At 33.5% G+C, this 20,936-nt stretch overlaps 4 protein-coding genes across 4 annotated transcripts; 1 reads left to right on the top strand and 3 right to left on the bottom strand.

The window, feature by feature from the left end:
* The first annotated feature begins 3,899 nt into the window (after nucleotides 1–3,899).
* On the top strand, nucleotides 3,900–8,658 carry LOC111459651 (glucomannan 4-beta-mannosyltransferase 2-like). Its single transcript, XM_023102660.1, has 9 exons — nucleotides 3,900–4,364; nucleotides 4,446–4,544; nucleotides 4,666–4,918; nucleotides 6,364–6,474; nucleotides 6,743–6,879; nucleotides 6,963–7,076; nucleotides 7,178–7,377; nucleotides 7,687–7,911; nucleotides 8,008–8,658. The coding sequence occupies exons 1-9, from the start codon at nucleotides 4,038–4,040 to the stop codon at nucleotides 8,168–8,170; spliced, it is 1,629 nt and encodes a 542-aa protein (XP_022958428.1). The 5' UTR covers nucleotides 3,900–4,037; the 3' UTR covers nucleotides 8,171–8,658.
* An 812-nt stretch (nucleotides 8,659–9,470) lies between these two features.
* Nucleotides 9,471–12,959, bottom strand: LOC111459657 (histone deacetylase HDT1-like). Its single transcript, XM_023102668.1, has 10 exons — nucleotides 12,817–12,959; nucleotides 12,450–12,520; nucleotides 12,124–12,344; nucleotides 11,848–11,861; nucleotides 11,708–11,761; nucleotides 11,445–11,614; nucleotides 10,725–10,802; nucleotides 10,555–10,648; nucleotides 9,829–9,946; nucleotides 9,471–9,732 (listed from the first exon to the last, which is right to left on the bottom strand). The coding sequence occupies exons 1-10, from the start codon at nucleotides 12,827–12,829 to the stop codon at nucleotides 9,672–9,674; spliced, it is 894 nt and encodes a 297-aa protein (XP_022958436.1). The 5' UTR covers nucleotides 12,830–12,959; the 3' UTR covers nucleotides 9,471–9,671.
* Nucleotides 12,960–13,365: 406 nt separating this feature from the next.
* LOC111459656 (histone deacetylase HDT1-like) lies at nucleotides 13,366–16,694 on the bottom strand. Its single transcript, XM_023102666.1, has 10 exons — nucleotides 16,552–16,694; nucleotides 16,078–16,148; nucleotides 15,733–15,953; nucleotides 15,435–15,448; nucleotides 15,284–15,337; nucleotides 15,015–15,190; nucleotides 14,142–14,219; nucleotides 13,951–14,038; nucleotides 13,735–13,852; nucleotides 13,366–13,661 (listed from the first exon to the last, which is right to left on the bottom strand). Exons 1-10 carry the CDS (start codon nucleotides 16,562–16,564, stop codon nucleotides 13,598–13,600), a joined length of 897 nt encoding a protein of 298 aa, XP_022958434.1. The 5' UTR covers nucleotides 16,565–16,694; the 3' UTR covers nucleotides 13,366–13,597.
* A 1,399-nt stretch (nucleotides 16,695–18,093) lies between these two features.
* LOC111459661 (uncharacterized protein At4g22758) lies at nucleotides 18,094–19,607 on the bottom strand. The gene is made up of 2 exons (XM_023102671.1): nucleotides 19,045–19,607; nucleotides 18,094–18,938 (listed from the first exon to the last, which is right to left on the bottom strand). Exons 1-2 carry the CDS (start codon nucleotides 19,412–19,414, stop codon nucleotides 18,751–18,753), a joined length of 558 nt encoding a protein of 185 aa, XP_022958439.1. The 5' UTR covers nucleotides 19,415–19,607; the 3' UTR covers nucleotides 18,094–18,750.
* Nucleotides 19,608–20,936: the final 1,329 nt, after the last annotated feature.

Below are 20,936 nucleotides of genomic sequence, written 5' to 3'. Positions count from 1 at the left end.
CAGAAAAAAAAAAAAAATTAAAGTTGTGTGTTTGCAACCCAATTTGTAACTAAGGGGCCTATGGCATGTGACTTTAAATTCTTATCTCCTTAGACTTCTAAATGAAGTCATTATGCTTCAAATTTTATAAAGTTAAAAAAAGATTCCTCATTTAGAAAATATATATATATATATGGTTATTTTTTAATAATATTTATTACAAAATCTTATTTTTCAAAAAAACAATTATCTCAATAATTGAAAAATTAATTAAGAATATGCTTTATATATATATTTATCAAAATGAGTTGTAATAGAAGACAGAAAATGTGTTAGAGGATCACTATCAAAATGCCCTCTATTATCATATTTTATATATATATATATATAAATTTTGTATAAAATAAAATATTGAAGAACCGACAGTCGTTGGCTTAAATAAATGCGTAAATATATATATTTTTTAAAAAAATAATAAGAAAGGGCTATACTTTCTTTTGAATTATTAAATACAACTTTCACATCACATGTTTTCTCCCACAAACACATAATTAATATTGCCTATGTACTATTTAACATTATTATTATTTTCCATAAAATAAGTCTACATTTTTTCTCAATTAAATTTTTAAAAAATCTTCAATTTAAATCTATGTTTTTTTTTTTAATTTCAAAAAATCATTTTCACGAGTGAACTTAATTCTATACATTTAAATATGATTTAATTATAATTTTCATATCTCATAGATTCAGATGCCATGTTTATAACCTTTTTTTAATAAAATAATTAAAATTAAATCATTTTCTAAATTAAAGTTGCATAGAGAATATATCGGATTGTAAAATATTTACATATTAAAATATTACTTTTTTTTTTTCTTCTTCTTCCAATCAGTTAATTATTAAATAATTGCCAGCTGTGCTTCTTTTGGGCGGGTCAGAATCTTCACTCTTATTGCCACATCAACCTAGTTAGTTGTTGAAATAAATAATTTCATAATCACGAGATTCACTTTTGCCTTTTTACCATCACTTTTTAATTATCTTATGCTTTACAATTGTTTTCCATTTATTATTCCTATAACCTATGTTTTTTATTTATCCATTTTTTCCTTTCGTAAAGTTACCGGTGCATCGTTTTGTTGAATGAAAATCCCACATCGACTAATTTAGAGAATAATCATTGGTTTATAATCAAGGAATACTATCTCCATTAGTATGAGGTCCTTTGGAAAAACCCAAAGCAAAATCACGAGAGCTTATGCTCGTGGGCAATATCATACCATTGTAGTGAGTCGTGTTCATATCAACATTTTCAGCATAAGCTCTCACGACTTTACTCTTATCTTTATATACCTACGATCTTTAATGTTGTAGTATTTGTGCTAAATGATTGAAGCCTCTATTCATAGGTGAAGAGTTTGGTAGGTATTGAATCACTTTGAATGTGAGATATCTGGTTAGAGTTATGATGAATATCATAAGCTATTGAGAATTATAGGCTATCATTGTCAAATAAGAGGCCTCTTTCTCGAGACTAGTCACGAATTAAAAATTTAATAACTTAAAGAACAAACTAAGCTCCTCTCCTCGTGTACGTTAATGTGAATACATTCACGACATTACATAACTTGCTCGAACAAACTTAGATGCTACCAAATTAGCTTAACCGAGTTCCAATTTTACAAATTTAACCTTCATAGATTTAATTCGGAAGTGAAGCAATTTTCATTTATTTTGATATTTAGATCAAAATAAATCGTGGGTCTATCAAAAAATGAGAATAAAATGAAATTAAATATAAATAAATTTGATATACTATTTAATTAATTGTAATACATATTTTCGACTTATATTGTAATGTCCCATATTCGCTGGAGAGGAGAACAAAACAAGATTTTATAAGGGTGTGGAAACTTTTCCGACGCGGTTTAAAGCCTTGAAGTAAGCCTGAGAGAGCAAAACTCAAAAAGACAATATGTATTAACGGTGGATCTGGGCCGTCACATATACATTAAAAGACGACCGAATAAAAAAGAAATTAATCTAGACTTATTAAAGAGGAGGAGAGAGAAAAGTGGGTCGGAGAGGAGAGAGAAAATAGGGTTTAAAAGCAAATTATTGAGAGTGATAAGAGAGAGATGAATAGTGAGTTTGAAAAGTTTACAAAGTGGAAGCAGCCAAAATCAGAAGATAATTAAATATTTTTAAAATAAAATAAAATAAATAAAATAAAATAAAATAAAAGGGTGTGTTCTGTATGTGTGTCGGTTACCCCTGAAACTGTCACATTACAGCTCATCTTTGCTACTAACCGACATTTCCTAAACCCTAATTTTACCCCTTTTTTACATAACTTAACCATCTCTTTATTTAACCATATATTATTACATCATCAAATCATTATCTTTTTTTTTAAATAATTAAATTTATTTTATTTGAATCTACCCACCAAACTCCGATCCTTAAATTAGTATCTGTTAGGAATCACGAACCACCAACGTCATTAAAAAAATATTTATTTTAATTTATAAAACATGCCCAAAATATGTCAAAATTATATTAAAAAATAAAAATAAAAGAAACATTTAGACGTTGTTATAATAATAATAATAAAGAAAGACTATAAGTTTGGTGTGTCCTACTCCTCTAATGTGTCATTTTCATATTTTTCGTTGATTATAAACTCAGGATCATTTTCTAAATTAGTCGATGTAGAACTACAAATAATATTATAATATTTTAAAAATACATAATATGTGAAATATCTATTTTTTTAGACATTTATTACAATTAATTTTACAATTTTTTTTTTTGGGAACGTGAAGGACGCTAAAGCTACGGTACCCACCGCGTTCCCTCATCTTTCCTTTTCACCTTTTTTCCAAAAGTATAAAACATAAAAACATTGTTTTTTTTTTTCTAAATATAAATTAAAAAATAAAATAATTCAATTTTATCGAATTAAAGACAAACCCTGACGGCCAACTTAATTAATTAAGAAAGATTTGAAATAATAAAATAATTAAGGTTATAAATAGACATATTAATAATTGCTTCTAAAATATTATTTAAATAAATACCCACAAATTTATTTAACCCAACCACTGATTCCCTCCAACAAATATCTTTGAACGTTTCTGATTTCTTTCCTTATCGTCATATATTTTTTTCCCTTTTAAAGGTAATTTAATAATTAACTACAACATTTTACCGCATGTAATTTTAAATTCATTTTCAACCCCAAAATAATAATAATAATAATAATAATAATAATAATAATAAAAGACTCTTAAATATTTTATTAATTAAAATACTTTTGCATTATATTAACGGCTGAATTTCAAAAGGATTTTTTTTTAATGTTAACGTTAATTTGTCATTTATTTCTTACGGTAATATTCTGTTTTACTCATCAAGTAGACTATTATTAAATAATATAATACAATTATCAATATTTTTATATTAAAAATAAAAATTCAATTTTTTTACCATTCGTAAAAGACAAATAATTTAATTTTTAAGTTAAATGTGGGTAAAAATGGTAGGTGTGGATAGTCAACTGGGGCAACACATTAAAAAAAAAAAGGAATGAAATTGAGAAACAAATTCCCATAAATTCATAAGGTTGAATGATTAAAAAAATAATTAAGAAATAATAATTTGTTTTGATTGGTTTCTTAATTTGGGTTAGGGCAGGCAGTGGTTGGGACACACAGTAAAAAAAACACAGTAAAAAAATTAAGAGCAGCCAAGCCAACCAAACGGAAAGTTAAGTGAATTAAACCCCCAATTATCATCTTTTGTTTACTATATATACACCCATTTCTCCCTCTCATTAATCACTCTCTCTCTCTCTCTCTCTCTCTCTCTCTCTCTTCTCTCTCTCTTCTCTCTCTCCTCCCCTGCCTCTGCTACTGTTATCTTCTTTTTTTTTTTTTTTTTTTTTTTAAAGAATTATAATTTTTTAGTAGCGGAGGCGGAGAGAAACTGAAGAAATCTGGGTTTGGTTCGAAACCCATTTTGGATCTCTGTCGGTTTCTCTGTAATCCGCCGCCATGGCCGACGCTACACAGATTCTGTTACCGGAGTCGTTTCAGGGCGGAAGAGGCAATTTCAGCGACCAAATTTGGCTGATTTGGGAGCTCATTAAAGCGCCATTGATAGTTCCTTTGCTCAGATTAATGGTTTATATTTCATTGGCAATGTCTCTGATGCTCTTCTTTGAACGAGTTTATATGGGAATTGTTATTGTTTTGGTTAAGCTTTTCTGGAAGAAGCCTGAAAAACGCTACAAATATGAACTGCTTCAAGATGATTTGGAATCTGGAAGCTCTAATTTCCCTCATGTTCTTATTCAAATCCCAATGTTTAACGAACGAGAGGTTCTGATTTCGCTGCCCTCCTCTGTTTTCCGTTTGGATGGAACATTTTACGAAATTTGTGACTGATTTTGTTTGTTTCAGGTTTACAAAATCTCCATTGGAGCTGCTTGTGGCCTTTCATGGCCGGCCGACCGCCTCGTCATTCAAGTTCTTGACGATTCAACCGACCCAGTAATTAAGGTAACTCCAAACTTTTCCGATGTGGGTTCTCTTTAAATCGGAACCCCCAAATCAGAAAAGCCTAATTTCAAAAATTTCCGATGTGGGTTCAATGTGGATTTATAAACTCACGTTTGTGCAGCAAATGGTGGAGCAAGAATGCCTGAGATGGGCGAGTAAAGGGATTAACATAACGTATCAAATCAGGGAAACCAGAGGAGGGTACAAAGCTGGAGCTCTGAAAGAAGGGCTTAAACGGAGGTATGTTAGCCATTGTGAGTATGTCGCCATTTTCGACGCGGATTTCCGGCCGGAGCCGGACTATCTCCGGCGAGCCATTCCGTTCTTAGTTCATAATCCTGATATCGCCCTCGTTCAAGCTCGATGGAGATTCGGTAAGCTTTGCTTCTCAACCATTTCTTTTTACACTCTAATTGGGTATTTAATTAGCGTTAATTAATTGCGTTTATGTGTTTGATTAAATTAACGTAATTTCCTGGAGTGTCGGTGGTCTAATAAGAGTGCTGTTTTTTTCTTTAATATAAATAAATAAATAAATATTTTTGGGCCTTTTTTTTTTCTTTTTCTAAAAAAAGAATAATAATAATTGTTTTTTTTTTTTAAAGTTCTTTTCCTTTTTTTTTTTTCTTTTTTTTTTAAATAAGTTTTGTTTTTGTCTATTCACTCTTATCGTCGGCGGGGGAAGATTAGAGGGCAAATAGGGCCCACAATTACATAAGAAGGAACCATTAATCACGAGGTGGTCCCCACCCCTCTGCCACTATGATCAGGACACGTGTCCTACAGACGCTCATCACGAGCTCTGGGCCCCACCCCCTCCGCAAGATTACATATATAAGTAAATCAATTAAAAATTTAGCATTTTTTTTTTTAAATATAGGATTTAAATTATAAGAATATCTAATAAATTTTTAAGTTGGCAGAAGCTTCTAATTTTTAATTTAATAATTTTTTTTTATTTACGAGACATTTTTTAAAAAAATTAAATTTTGATTGATGCTTCATCTTTTTTAGTATTTATAATAAATTAATTTGTTATTTTATTAGTAGTGTATTAGTAGGTGAAACGTTAGACTAATTTTCTTTTTAATTGCCGCATTAATGGACTTAGATGAATGGACCATAATGTCCTCAAGGGACATTAATTAGCATTGTCAAAAAATTAATTTTATTAATAAATGTTGGGCCTTTTTTTTATTTATTTATTTTTCGCCTTCGCAATTATTGGCTGCTGGAAATTATGAAGAGCGTTATTTTTAGCCCTTTTCCGTATAGTCAACATTCTGTTCCCTAGGTGCAGCAGGAAATTGCAGTGATGTCCAGGGTAGAACTGTAATTTCACATGCTGAGAATTTTATTTATTTATTTAATTTTCCATCTCCCTTCCCGGAAAGTACGGGGTTCGCGATTGAAGAAAATAACGTAGGGGTATTATTGTCATTTGAAAAAAGTTGCCTCCTCCTCTCCACGTGGCTTTACCGCAAAAATAAATAAAGTTTTTATTTATTTGGGAATTTAAAGTGATTTGTACAATCCAATCAGCACGTTATGGGTAGGCCTCATTGAAGTTTGTCTTCCTCTGGATGACGTGGCACTTTCTTTTCAGTGATCACGTTAGGGGCAAAACAGGAATTTTGTAAATCAATTTCCTAAATTAACTAATCAAAACTTGCCAACTCATCCCTCACATGAAACTTCCACAGTGTGTGGCACACCCCTCCACGTGGCCTGCTTCTAAAACAGTTCCTTTATTTTTCTATATTTTTAATTATTATTATAATTATTATCTAATTTTTTTTAATTTTAATTATTTGAACAGTGAATGCAAATGAGTGCCTGCTGACAAGAATGCAAGAGATGTCATTGGATTACCATTTCACAGTGGAGCAAGAAGTTGGGTCTGCTACCCATGCCTTCTTTGGCTTCAATGGTATTAATACTCCCATAATTATTATTTATTATATTTGTTAGCTCAACTCGACTCTCCATAATGGTATGATATTGTTCGGAGCATGGGCTCTCGTGGATTTGTATTGGGCTTCCCCACAAAGTCTTTGACCAATGGAGATAACATTTTTTTTATTATAAACTCATGATGATTCCGACGTGGGACTTTCATCTAACAATATTTACAATTAAGCGTATTTTGTTAATGGGTTTAGATCGTTAATACGAAAATTAACTTCCATTGATTGTAGGAACTGCTGGAGTGTGGAGAATTGCTGCAATCAATGAGGCTGGTGGGTGGAAGGACAGGACCACCGTGGAAGACATGGACCTTGCCGTCCGGGCTAGTCTTAGAGGGTGGAAATTCGTCTACTTAGGTGACCTGCAGGTGAGATTAAAGAACATGTCCTGTTTCTTGTCCATTTGCTGTCGGATTAGCTGAGTAAACTATGAATTTGTTGCTGTGTACAGGTAAAAAGTGAGCTTCCTAGTACTTTCAAGGCCTTCCGTTTCCAGCAGCATCGATGGTCTTGTGGCCCTGCCAATCTTTTCCGCAAAATGGTCATGGAAATTGTCAGAAACAAGGTCTCATACTTCATCAAATCATCGTTAAATCCGAAAGTTTTAAGGTTTTGAGACAGTAAAATGGTCGGTTTTAGTAATGGATTGTTGTTTTGTTGTTGCAGAAAGTGAAATTCTGGAAGAAAGTTTATGTGATTTACAGTTTTTTCTTTGTCCGGAAGATCATTGCCCATATGGTTACTTTCTTCTTCTACTGTGTTGTTCTTCCCCTCACCATTTTGGTTCCTGAAGTGTATGTACCAATTTGGGGAGCTGTTTACATTCCTTCCGTCATCACCATTTTGAACTCGGTCGGAACCCCAAGGTTTGTTCTTTTTCTCCTTAATCCGGGTTGCTATCGTATACATATCATGAACAGTGTTTTAAGATAAAGTTTATGTTTAGACGTTATTTTCGCATAGAAAATATTACGCTATGATGATGATAGTGACAGTAGGTAAGTAGAAATCTAGGGTCGTTACATTTTGAACTTAGGAGGAACCCCATCTAAGTTCGTTTGTTACCGTCATGACCAGTGTTTGAAGATGAAGTTTATGTTTGAAGGCTATTTTCGCATATAGAAAGGACTACGTTATGATGATGGTAGTGATTCTTCTAGCTATGCAAAATGCAGGTCGATTCACCTTCTGTTCTATTGGATCCTTTTCGAGAACGTGATGTCGTTGCACCGCACTAAAGCAGCTCTGATCGGTTTATTCGAAGCGGGTCGAGTGAACGAATGGGTTGTGACTGAAAAGCTAGGAGATGCTCTGAAGAACAAGGCAGCTGCTGATGCTGCAAAGAGCAAAGCAAACGCCAAAGTTCCCAAAATTAGACTAAGATGCAAGTTTGGTGACAGGTAAATACAAAAAAACATCCTCGTATTACTCTGAAAACATAGTAAACATAGTTAGAAGATGAAATGTAATGATGTTTTGTTTGAAAATGGGAACAGAATCAACACATTGGAGCTGGGATTTGCAGCGTTCTTGTTCTTTTGTGGGTGCTATGACTTCGTTCATGGGAAGAACAACTACTTCGTGTACCTTTTTCTTCAGACATTCAGCTTTCTGATCACTGGAGTTGGCTATGTCGGAACCATCATCCCAAGCTCTTAAAAAGTGAAGAACACTTCCATTTATATATATATATATAAATATGGGGTTCTGAGTTGCATTTAAGATTCAGCTAATAATGTTCTACAGAAGAGAGTAGTAGCGTGCCTAACTTAGAGGAAGAAAGAAAGGAGTTTCACAGGCGAATAGTTCAGATAAAAAGCCTGAGATGTTATGGAAGGAAAGAAGAAGAAGAAGAAAGAAGAAAATGGGGAATTGAATTGCCAAGGGCATTTTCGTCATTTAGATTGTTTTTTTTTTAATTGTGAAAATTCTTTTTTTTGTAATTTTCTGGGGTTGTTGGTCAATTTGTTTCCTTTTTTTTTTTTTTTAATTTTTTTTTTTTTTTTCAGGGGAAAATGTTTTAGGGCAATGCATTTTAGGGGACAAAATCAATTTTCCTTTTTCTTTTTGTATTTTTTTTCCCGATTGATTGTTAGCGTTATGCAAGAGTATCATCATGTTTGAAATTTGGATACTTTTTATTTTTATTCATGGTGAAATTTTATTTATATAATATCTTTTTACAAATAAAATATGTAACTGGAACAACTTCGATCAATGTTAAAAACAAGATAAATATATTTTAAAAAATTAAAAAAAAAATCAAACATTTAATCTTTCTTTACCTCAATTGGCTAATATTATAAACAGGTCTTTCTTTACTATTTAAAAGTTAAAATTTTAATATTAGATTCCTTTTACCCTTTAGTCAATGATTAGTGAATTAGATAATATAAATTGTCTCTCCTAAGTTAAATAATTATAATTTAGTTACAGCTTATACTCTTAACTTTGTAGTGTCGGTGGGAATGAAATAAATAATTTTAAACTACCCTATGGTTATTTGGGAGTGAAATAAATAATTTAAATGAAGATTAAACCTTGGGTTATGGACATTTATATTTATATTTATATTTAACACGTGGGATATTTCAACGGTACAGTGTCGGCAGAAGCCTATGAAGAGAGGGATCAGCGCCGACAAAGGCGGACGCCAAAGCATGGTCCATTTGAGTGAAAAAGGATTGAATAGGACAATATAATTGTACCACCTCAACTACCTTAATCAAATCTCAACTACCTTGATCAAATCTAATCTGTTCATATGAAATACCAACTTTTAAAACCATATAAACTAAATTTTTAACTATGTTCGAGCTATCGGAATTATGTATAAGGTTCGTGAACTATATAAAAACTAAAATCGAACTTTCTATGAATGATGGGGACGAAAATGAAAAAGAGGATTCGAGATAAAATGCAAGCACATGAACATAGTGGAAACGAACCTATCACATTCTTCGGAATAATAATGATAATAAGTACAACAATAAAACAAGAAAACATACATTTATCAAACTGAATTCATCTTCCTCAAACTCAACACATTCATTTCTCGTCCTATAATCCCAACCCACCACAAAATTTAAGCCGAGACTCTAATCTATTTAGAAAGCAACATACTGAAGAAGCTGCAGAAGAAAAAATGGTAGTGTTCCTTTTACTTACCCCCGTGCTTAGCCTTGCTGTGCGACTGAAGCGCACCATCAGAACCAAATGACCTGAAACAAACGAAACGGAGGACATTATGTCAGAATCATAAGGACACACTTCCATTTTCGGCAAGTAATCTTTCTTTTACAAAAACAAAAACATACCTGTCGCAGGATTTGCAAGAGAACTGCCCACCAGATTTTGGGGTCTCTGATTTGGCAGGAGTTTTAGCGTTCTTCTTGGTTGGGTGGGGAGTGGCAGTATGGCCCCCCTTCTTTGAATCTGGCAATACACAACCAACAATTTCAGAATATAGACTACATTATGATCAGTTGATAAAGGAAGAGACAAGCTTTGGCTATAATTGGCAATTCTATACAGCTCTAAAAAGACACCGGACATTCTTGAAACAATGCCTTTGCCAAAATGCAAAAGTATGGAGTAAATTAGGAGTCATTTGGTAATGTTCGTGTTTGATGTTTTCAGCTTTTGAGAAACAAAAGTGTTAGTAACTGTACTCTTGTTTCCTGCAACTAATTTTCAGAAATGTTTCTAAAATTGCATTATTTTATCATTTAAACTCTTAAAATCCACAATAAATATCTACAAGTAATATTAACATAAAAATGTTGGTTGTTAATTTTCAGAAGTAATTTTCAAATAAAAATTTTGCATATTTAATTTGAAAACTTCAGAGACAATAAACAAGATAAGATTACCAAACATGTGTCTGTTTTGTTTTTTTTCTATAAAGAAGAATGAACAAGAAATAAGAAGGTTACCAAATGTACTTCTGTTTATCTTTATAAAAAAGAGGATGCAAACAAAAAGACAGGAAACAAAAAACAAAATAGTGAAATATTTTTGCCTTAAATAGTCGAAAGAATTACCAGTCTTTTCAGGCGAAGCTAACTTTGCTTTCTTAGCAGGGAGGGGAGTCGTCTTGGAGGCAGACTCATTTGGCCTCTTCTTGGTTGGTTCAACCTATAAGGATAAGAGGTAATCAATATGATGCTACATATGATAAAAAAGATGACAACGTTACTATGATCACAAGCACCTTCTTCGGCGTCTCCTCATCACTTTCAGTGTCATCATCTTCATCATCAGAGTCGCTACTGTCAGCATTGAGCATTTCCTGCCGATTATCACAATGTAAATGTCCAAGCCAAATCACAGAAATAATTGAAAACTGAAATAGTCACCGTAGACTATGATGCTCACGTGATTTTGAATATAAAACTTCAGTGAACCAAATTTTTAGTGTTTTGCAAATGTTTCATAAAAAGAAAACAACATACATTCAATGCTTGTATGTAAATATGAATTGGAAGGCCATTTCAGAACAGGACACGAGAAGGGGGAAAAATATACAACAAAAGAAAATGTAGAATCTCACCTCCTGATTACTTCACATGAAAAAAGGTAATAGGCAAAGTTTAATGTGGAGGAGAACCAACAATGGTATTAACAATAATCTAGGGCTTTCAGTTAGATAAAAAATCAAATGCCACCCGTCAATGAATCACTTATATTCAATTGATGCATGGAAGAACTCACCAAGAATTTTCCAACTATTTGATTTTTGGTTTTTGACAATGAAGATAATAAATATTAGTTCTACCGGTGGATTTCCTGTTTTCTTATCTAGCTTTCAAAATCTTGTTTCAAGTCTTTTGAATTTGGCAAAGAATTCAAACATTTTCAGAAGATAGATAAAATCCATAGCAAACAAATAATTTGAATACAAACACAATTGAAAGAATCTATTTTATACTACCTCATCCGATTCATCATCAAAATCTTCATCTTCGTCAGACTCATCGTCATCCTCAGAGTCATCTTCATCCTTGCTTGGTTTCAAAGGTTTTGCATCTGACTTCTTTAAAGACAGAGCCTTTGCAGCATTACTTTTATCGGCAATAGCCTTCTCCTTCTGGGTAGCTTTCCCTGATAGAGAGTCATCATGAGATAATGCGTAGAGAGTCTTGAGTATATTTCCAAAAAAAAAACACCAACGTTTTAGTAGTGGCTTGCATTTACCGTTTTGAGCAAGGGGCAATTCAAGTTCTTCATCCTCCGAGCCAGAATCAGAATCTGAATAGATACAACACACTCTAAGTTAATCTTCCTCAATAGACATGTGTCGAGGTACAAGATCTTATGAATGCGAAACAACTTACCAAAATAATCACCAGTGGAAAAGAGAGAGCAGGAAGTGGTCAAGGAAAAAAAAAATTCAATCCCATCATATAAAGTAGCATTCAGCTTCAAAAATTCTAATTAAGCTAATGAATAAAAATATGCATACATCAAGTCTTATGATCACCTATACGAAATACTATAAACTTTAAGGCCGGCCATGAGACACTAACAAATATAATCTTCAAATAACGCATAAGCTTATTATCGTTAATCTAAGGGGAAATATAAATCCTCAAAAAGGCAAGAAAGGATATGGATCTTGATCCTCGGCATAAGCCTGGTATCCAGCACAGTAAACACTTCCACCTTTCCCATTATGGGAGAGCTCAAATTCCTTCTCAAACACAAGATCAAATGATAGCTGGGGAAACTTCTCTGCGGAGAGAATGCCAAGAACAAGCTTTTGGCCACCAATCTTCAAGAAGATAGTCACGTTTTCATTTGCTTTGTCCTTCTTTGTTTCACCTAGAGTCGCCTGAATAAAATCATTTCATCAAATGTGCTACGTGAGAAGACCTTACACCAAACCAGGTGGTTCAACTGGGAAAATGATAATAGCAATGATGAGAACAGCCCCTACCTGTGATAGATGCAGGTATTGCTGAATTCCAGGCTTCACAACGAGTGACTGACCAGGCTTGACTTCAACACCTACAATACCAATTATATAACGAATGTTCTTAGGTCATCATGTCACAAAAAAGAAAAAAAAAAATCGTGATGACTTTAAGCAATCCAAATACTACGAGAACTGGTTACAACTCGCTAGTATAATACAACAAAAAAAAAAAAGCTAAAGAGATTGAGAGAACAAAAGCAAAAAAAAACAAACAATAAACGAAGCAATCCGGAAAACATATATATTGATACAGACGGCAGCAAAAGTGAAGAGTGGAGAAACATGATTAACGAGAAAGCTAAGAAGAAGGAAAAGAACAATAGCTTACCCCAAAACTCCATCGACAGTGCAAGTAGAAGACTCTAGGGTTTAAGAAAAGCCCTGAAGAAGAAATGAACAGTGACACAACTTCAGAACGAACGATAGGACAGACGTGATTGGCAGTCGAAAATGTTTGAACATTTTATATGGGAATTGGCGCCAGCATTTCGGGTAGCTTAGGGTTTCAAATCATCGATTGACAAATTTCAATGTCGGTGTGGGCCTGCATCTTGGCCCATGTAAGTGTGGGCCTGCACCTTGGCCCATGTAAGTGTGGGCTTGGGCCTAATTAATATTTTTTTGAAAGCCGCTAATTAATAATTAACGACTTAAACGTTAATCAGAATATTGCTTAATAGTTATAATTTGAATTTCATTTATTTATTATTAGTACGTATTAATTTAGAATTTTTAATAGATTCACGTGTTAAATATCATCATGTGACCTATTTAGTATTGATTAAGATTAATGAAGTAATCAATTAAATGTGAATATCGTAATGAATATATTCTAAAATAAAAAGATTATGCATTTTTGTTATAACTCAGAAGGATTAGCTGAACTAAGATTGATTTTGTGAAGGAAAAAAATTAGCCTTTTTGTTCCCTAACAAATTATAATGATATTGAAGTCCTAAACACAGAATAATATAATCTCAGCCATGGCTTCTCGTTTTATAATCAAATGTCGATACGAAATCTCGGCCATGGTGTGACGACCTATCTTAGAGAATTAACATATTGGAGCTGCAAAATAATATGTTATCCTTCACTGCTAACTCTTCTTTTCACTTACCACCACCGTGCTTTGCTTTACCGTGCGACTGAAGGGCACCGTCCGAACCGAAGGACCTAAACAAACAACAGAGGACACGACATTAGCATCGTCGGAGTAAAATCTATATATAGAGAGAGACAAAGAAACCTGTCGCATGATTTGCAAGAGAACTGGCCACCGGATTTTGGAGTGGCTGCTTTGGCTGGGGTTTTCACAGGTTTCTTAGCAGGGTGGGGAGTGGCTGTATGGCCGCCCTTTTTAGCATCTGGCAACAAACAACTAATAAGCTCAGGACCAATTCAAATCAATGGGGCTTTTAATGGCGTACCAATAAAAAAATTTGAGGCTTATTAAAAGAATCACCTGACTTCTCAGCTGAAGCTAGCTTGGACTTCTTAGAAACAGGGGTCACGGAGGCAGAGTCATTCGACCTCTTCTTGTTCGATTCGACCTACAAGAGCACACGAGCTGATAAAAATGATGCTAAAAGAAAAATATAAATGAGATTCATTAGATGTTTCAATATAGAAGTTACACGAGGAGTAAAAATACACCTTTCTCTTTGGTGTCTCCTCCTCACTTTCAATATCATCATCTTCATCATCAGAGTCACTGTCAGATCCGAGCATTTCCTGCAATTTATCAACATAATTTCATTATCTAATGAATACTGAGCAACTAAACAGAATGGGTTCAGGGTCGCCATGACAAATGGTGAAAGCTCAAAAGGTCGCCATGACAAGATTAACTAATTGAATAGATAAAAATTCCAAAACTACAAATGGTGAAAGCTTGTTGCGTGAATCATAAAGAACAAATATGTTTAGGTTGCATATCATTTCCTTGATGCAGTGTTTTGAAAGCACATGAAGAGGCCTATCCTCATGACTTCCATAATAATAATTATAGAAGCGAACCAAAGGTGTCATTACTACAATCCAATATTGAAAAAACTCACAGTAAGAACCAAATTAATACCAAGAGTCATTATTGAATCATGTATACTTAGTGATCTCAAATTCATATGCATGACTGATATTAACTCTCCAAAGAGATAGACACGAAATACGATAACCCTCAAGAACTTTATTGAATCATGTATACTTAGTGATCTCAAATTCATATGCATGACTGATATTAACTCTCCAAAGAGATAGACACGAAATACGATAACCCTCAAGAACTTAGGCACAAGACAAAACAAAGGTGAGGGATTTGTTATTGGGGAGCACACAGTAGGAAAATGTAACTAAAATATTTACATATGAAAAAAGTCTTTTATTAAGAATACTAAAATAATGACAATTTCAACTCCCTTTTTATAGCAAGGCACCTGTGTCATGCTCTTCAGGCAAGGAAACAAAAACGTCTTTTTCGATCATTTCTCCCAGAATATAATAGATGCAAAGGACTTTGATTTCAATTACCTCATCAGACTCATCACTTGAATCCTCATCATCAGATTCATCGTCATCTTCAGAATCGTCATCCTCGTCCTCCTTGCTTGGTTCAAGAGACTTAGAATGTGTCTTCTTTGAAGTTTCGGGCTTCAAAGAACTATGTTTTCCCACAATAGACTTCTCCTCCTTCTGGCTAGGTTTTCCTGAAAGTAGATCATCACGAGATAAGGAGGCAGTGCCAAGAATATTTCTAGTAACCAAACACCTATTATATTTACACGACCGGATGCATTTACCATTCGGCACATGTTGCAGAGCAAGTTCCTCGTCCTCTGAGCCAAAATCAGAATCTGAAATGAGAAAACACACACTCAGCTAATCAGTTTCATAATCAGAAACAGAAAGGATCTGTCTGGGTACTAGACATGTGAAAGTTCAAAAACTTACCAGAATACTCTTCAGTGGAAAAGAGAAGACAAGATATAAGAGTTAAGGAAGAAGCGGATACTAGAAATAGATGAAAATAGAGGTGTAAAAACAAATGTCATCATATTAAATAGCATAACTGACTTCCAAGATAGCTATAATTCCCTTGAAACTAAACTCATGGGCAATGATAGCACAATCTTAAAATCAAATAAGAAATGTGGCTTCTGACTTCAATTACAACAACCATAAGAAGAAACAACTCAGTATCATTGTTACAAGGGGAAACAAAATCCCTCAAGCTGGTAAGAAAGGATATTGTTCTTGGTCTTCTGCAGAAGCCTGGTATCCCATACAGTAAATACTTCCACTCTTCCCGTTGTGTGAGAGCTCAAATTCCTTCTCGAACACGAGATCAAATGATAGCTGAGGAAACTTCTCTGCAGAGAGAATTCCCAGAACAAGCTTCTGTTCATCAATCTTCAAAAAAATAGTCACGGATTCCTTCGATTTGTCCTTCTTTAATTCACCAAGAGTAGCCTGCATAAAAAGATTTCATCAAGTTAACTATAAAGGGGGATTGATATCAAACAAAGAGGCTCAGTGGCTCAACTGGGCAAAAATTCTAAAATAAAGTCTACAACTACAGCAGCAACAAAAGTACCTGTGATAGATGCAGATATTTCTGATCTCCAGGCTTCACAGAGAGTGCCTGACCAGGCTTAACCTCAACACCTAAGAACACAAATCCATCATGAACTTTCAAGAATTCACAAGTATTTGTCAATTAAAATATTATCACATTGAGACATCCATAAAACATCAGTTTATGCATCTGCTTCATACATTACGACAATTTGTTCATCAGAAAGTTCCAAAATTCAAACTGATACAATGGTATATGTTCCCAACCCTTTATACCTCCAAGGCAAACAAGAAAACAGGATGAAGAAGCTTCAAACGAGTAATTCAATAACTTTCTAAAACTCTTATATACCATATAGACGATGACAGGATAAATGCAGGAGAAAGAATTATGAGTACGAAACAAAATGCAGAAGTGAATAACTCATAGCTGTTTAAACACATTGAAACTTCTTAGCTTAAGCCAACAAGAACAAAAACCAGGATCACTTACCCCAGAACTCCATTGACAAAGCGGGAAGAAACAGAGTAGGGGTTTAGAAATACGTTGAACAGGAAGTGAACTATGGCGCAAAGCGAACAGAGAGAAGAAGGAAGCCAGAAGCTTTTAAAACACCTTATAAGGGAATTGCCGCCAGGTTTTTGGATGGTTAGGGTTTCAAATAACCGCATAAATTTAATTATCGGTTTGGGCCTAAGAATTCAATTAATTGTTTGGGCCCAGTTGATTGTCTGTTTATCTGGGCCCACTTAAGTATAGACAGTTTAACTTAATTCTTTAATTAAATAATATATAATTTAATATCAATTTGAATAATATCGTAATTATGACGAATACATTATTTAATCGTTGTATAATTTTGACAAAAAAAAAGCTAGCTTTAATATCAATTATCTTTAAAATATTTTAAAAAAATAACTTCTTATTTTATCAAATAAAATAATATATTTGATTATTGTGACGGTTATAGAATTCAAATAGATTGAAAAGGGTCGTCCAAATTTTTATTATTGTGCTAAATGTAATGTAACCAAGATATTTTCAAAAAATAATAAATTGTAAGGTATGGATTTCATTTTATTTATAAATATCTTATTTTATTTCAAATCCAATTCAATTATTTTTTTTCAATGTTAGGTATGGATTTATTGATCAAATGGTTAACTCAATTATTGTTCACATTTGATGTTGAAAAAAATAATAATGCGTAGTATCGACGTATAAAAAAAATTACATGACGCCAATTAAAATTTTAAAATAAAATAAAACAATTTACTTTATCCTATACTTACCACCTAACATGTAATAAATGGTATTTCTTTAATAGTTTTGTCATTCATTTTATATGGAGAATAAAAGGTAAAAAATATTTAAATTTTATATTAAATATCAACAAATATAATATTATACGGTATCATCTTAGATCTAAAATTGAATTTTAAAATTTATTTTTAAGTAATGTGATGCATTATTTAGAATTATTGGCCAATTATTCACGTATAATCGATTTAATTGTAATATAAAAACATATCAAAATTCAATTAGGATTGGACTAACATATATTCAAAAAGTGATTTAATATTTATGTTCTTATAAGTCGTGGCTGCAATTATTCATTTTTAAGAGTGGATGAAAATTTAAATGAAATAAATAAATAAAATATTTTTAAAAAACAAAATAGCTCACAAAGAATGATGCACGTGGAAGTGGTGTTTATGATAAGATTGAAAATAACATTCAATTTGAATGGTTCCAATAAATAACATAAATGATACTTTTTTCAATAAAAAAATCAATATTTCCTTTGAAAATTTTGGGAGCCATACAAATAGATATTAAACAAAAACAACTAAGCAATAGCTTTCAACTTATATTATAAATTTTTATTAAATAGGGAAGGATATTTGTAACTTCAAATATAAACATTATTAGTTATATAATTGTAGTTTTATTTTAAAAGAAATCAACAAATGGTTATAATAAACTAGATAAATTAAATGTAAATAGTTTATAATTCAGTAATTAAAAATAATATAATCAAAATCGACTATAATATGTATTTATTTAAGAAAGAATTAAATGCATAAATGGGTTTATAGGATAAAAATGAAATAATATAGTAAATGATGGGGCAATATCTGAAGAGTGCGTATGAACATTGAACTTGCAGGGAAACGTCTCTCTCAGCTATTTCAAGTAGACCATGTTTTGCCCTTTCATCACCAATTTGTTTCACGAAGCATCCAAAACTCACACGGAATTTCAGGATTTTTCCTGCTGCGACTCTGTTCCGTGAACTGGAAGTTTCAGAATCTGAGAATGATTTGTGAAAAGGCCGAACATCTCAGGCCACACAATTGAATTCAGCACAATTTTCACTGGAAATTTTAGTTTCCAGCTCTAAATTAAGCTAGCGGATCTCTGAAATCTATATTCTGTACATATTGAATACTGAAAAATTTCCGTGTCGATCCTGAGCAAGCAAGCGAAGAACAGAATTGTAGAAATATTCCCTCTCTGTTGCTTGATCGAATTCTGATATTAATCGCACCAAGGAATTGCAGATTGCTTAAGAACTTTTACGAAGTGGAGATACTTCTAGGATTATTTATATGGCGTAGAGAATTTGAAGACGATTTTTCAGAGGCGGATTGAAGGTACGAAGGAAATCGATTCGATTTATGGCGGTATCTAAATCCGGAATTCGATGAATTTGAACCAACTGAAACCGCTGGAACTCTTCGCGTTTTCCTTGGCCTGTGTCGAGCAGGACGACGACGATGAAGAAGCTACTAAATCGTCGTTATCCTCCGATTTTCTAGGGCACAGAAAGAAGTTTCTAGATCCCAAGGCGATTAGCTTCTCATCCTCATTCAAACCTGAGATTCAGATCATTACCTCGTTAGAATCGCCCGCAATATTCATAATAGATCAAAAATCAATCAAAATCAAATGCGGTTGCGAGGTTGATGATCGATTGCTTACTTTCTAAGCTGAATTGTGAATAATGGAGGTCGAAGGCGGAGGGATCTGCAGTCGGCAGAATCGGTCTGCGGGCTTCCTTCAAGTATTGACGTACGGTCGCCGCCACGAGATCGGCGACGGTCATATCCGGCGACATCAACACTTGTACTGGACCTAGACTGCCCTGAATCGTCACGTTGAAAAGTAACTTCGTCATCTTCGGCCGTCCATCCAGCGACGGCGCCGATAAACCTAGATTCTTGAACGACAATAACTCCGGATCCGTCTTCGGCCGTCGGAGCGTCGCCGCAGTCTTCGTCGGTTTCTCGCCGTGGAACGACGACGACTTCTCTGTAAGTTTCCCCTTCCGGTACGACTTAGGGTTCGGCATCTTCGACTCGAAAAGAAAATGAGGTACTCTTCTTGTTACCTCAGTTTCCGGAAGCGGAAATCGAGAGCTTCGGAGGAGCTACCCTCTGAAATTTCCCGTCCCCGGCCAGCGGCTGTTGGACCCAGCTTTTCGGCGGCGATAGTCGTGGTAGAGAACTGAAAGAAAGTAGAAACGTTCTGTGATGAGATGATCAAGTGTAGCGCATTGGGTATTTATAGTAAGCGAAAACCGATGACCTGGAGGAAAGCAGTAGGAATATTCTCGTGAACGGGACGGGCTATAGCCGGTTCCTCGAGTAAGTTGGACTGGGCTTCAACATTGGGCGGCTTGGCCTCTCCAATCACTAATCGGATATGGACAACCGGCTATTGCCCGTAGTCTATTGGCTAGACTCGCCTCCTCAATTACTTTCTTCATTTTTTTCCATTTAAGTAAAAAAAATAAAAAATAAAAACATTTTACTTCGAGCAAAACTTACGTGCAGCTGCAGCACGTGAAGAAACTGTGTGAAATCGTGTAACACGTGGCGCCACGAGATTGTGCCAAGTGGCCGCTATTTCCAGTAAATTAGAGACGTGAATTATTTGCAAATGGTGTCCACACGAATTTCTCCGTGTTTACTGTTTATTGGTTGAATATTTTGTTTTGATATAATATAAGCATTTAATTTATTTTTAAAAATAAAAATTAGGAATAGAGTAATTATTGAAATTATGAATTTATAAATAAAATAATTATATTATTTGACACGACATGTTTTTGGTGAAATCAAATATAAAGTCACACAAATTTATATATATCATTGTTGTAGTCGTGCCTTTGACTTAGTCAACTTTTCTCTTCCTCACTCTCGAGCAAATTTTGGTCATCCTAGAGCACACATAGAGGACAAACATGTTGGGATATGGAGCCTGGTACCTAGATTTGGTAGAGATATAATTGGAAGATATTTTCGTAAAGATATGATAGATATATATGGTAGATATTTGGTAAATATTTGATAGAGATATATTTGTTAGATTATATGTTCAAATGTTTGGGAGCTATATTTAGTAAATTAAAACCATGTATATACGGATTAGGCAGTGTTTTGAAGATGTACTCTCTTCATTCTCTGTTTTCTCTCTTGCTGTACATACATGAAGTCATCAATTATAAAACCTTTAGCCAATATTACTCCTTATATTATCTCTCTCCTGTTATTTGTGTTATCTCGATCGAGTGTGCACGCTATTGAGCGATCCTAACAATTGGTATAAGAGCTAACAACTGGTATTGATCCTAACATAACAATTTATGCCTAACTGGGTGTTTATAGAAAAACTGTTTAGACCAATATTTACTTGAGTACTGGAAGAGAGAGAAAAAACAGTAATGAATTTCTGTTCCAAGTCAATATCTTTCATGTATCATATTTCTAAACTGAGCGTTGTTAAACAAAAATTTAATTTTAAAGACAAAAAAAAAAAAAAAAAAAAAAAAAAAAAAAAAAAAAAAAAAAAAAAAAAAAAAAAAAAAAAAA

Source organism: Cucurbita moschata, unplaced genomic scaffold (assembly GCF_002738365.1).
Source record: "Cucurbita moschata cultivar Rifu unplaced genomic scaffold, Cmos_1.0 Cmo_Scf00022, whole genome shotgun sequence".
NCBI lineage: Eukaryota > Viridiplantae > Streptophyta > Magnoliopsida > Cucurbitales > Cucurbitaceae > Cucurbita > Cucurbita moschata.
This window is presented reverse-complemented; position numbering and strand designations above follow the sequence as displayed.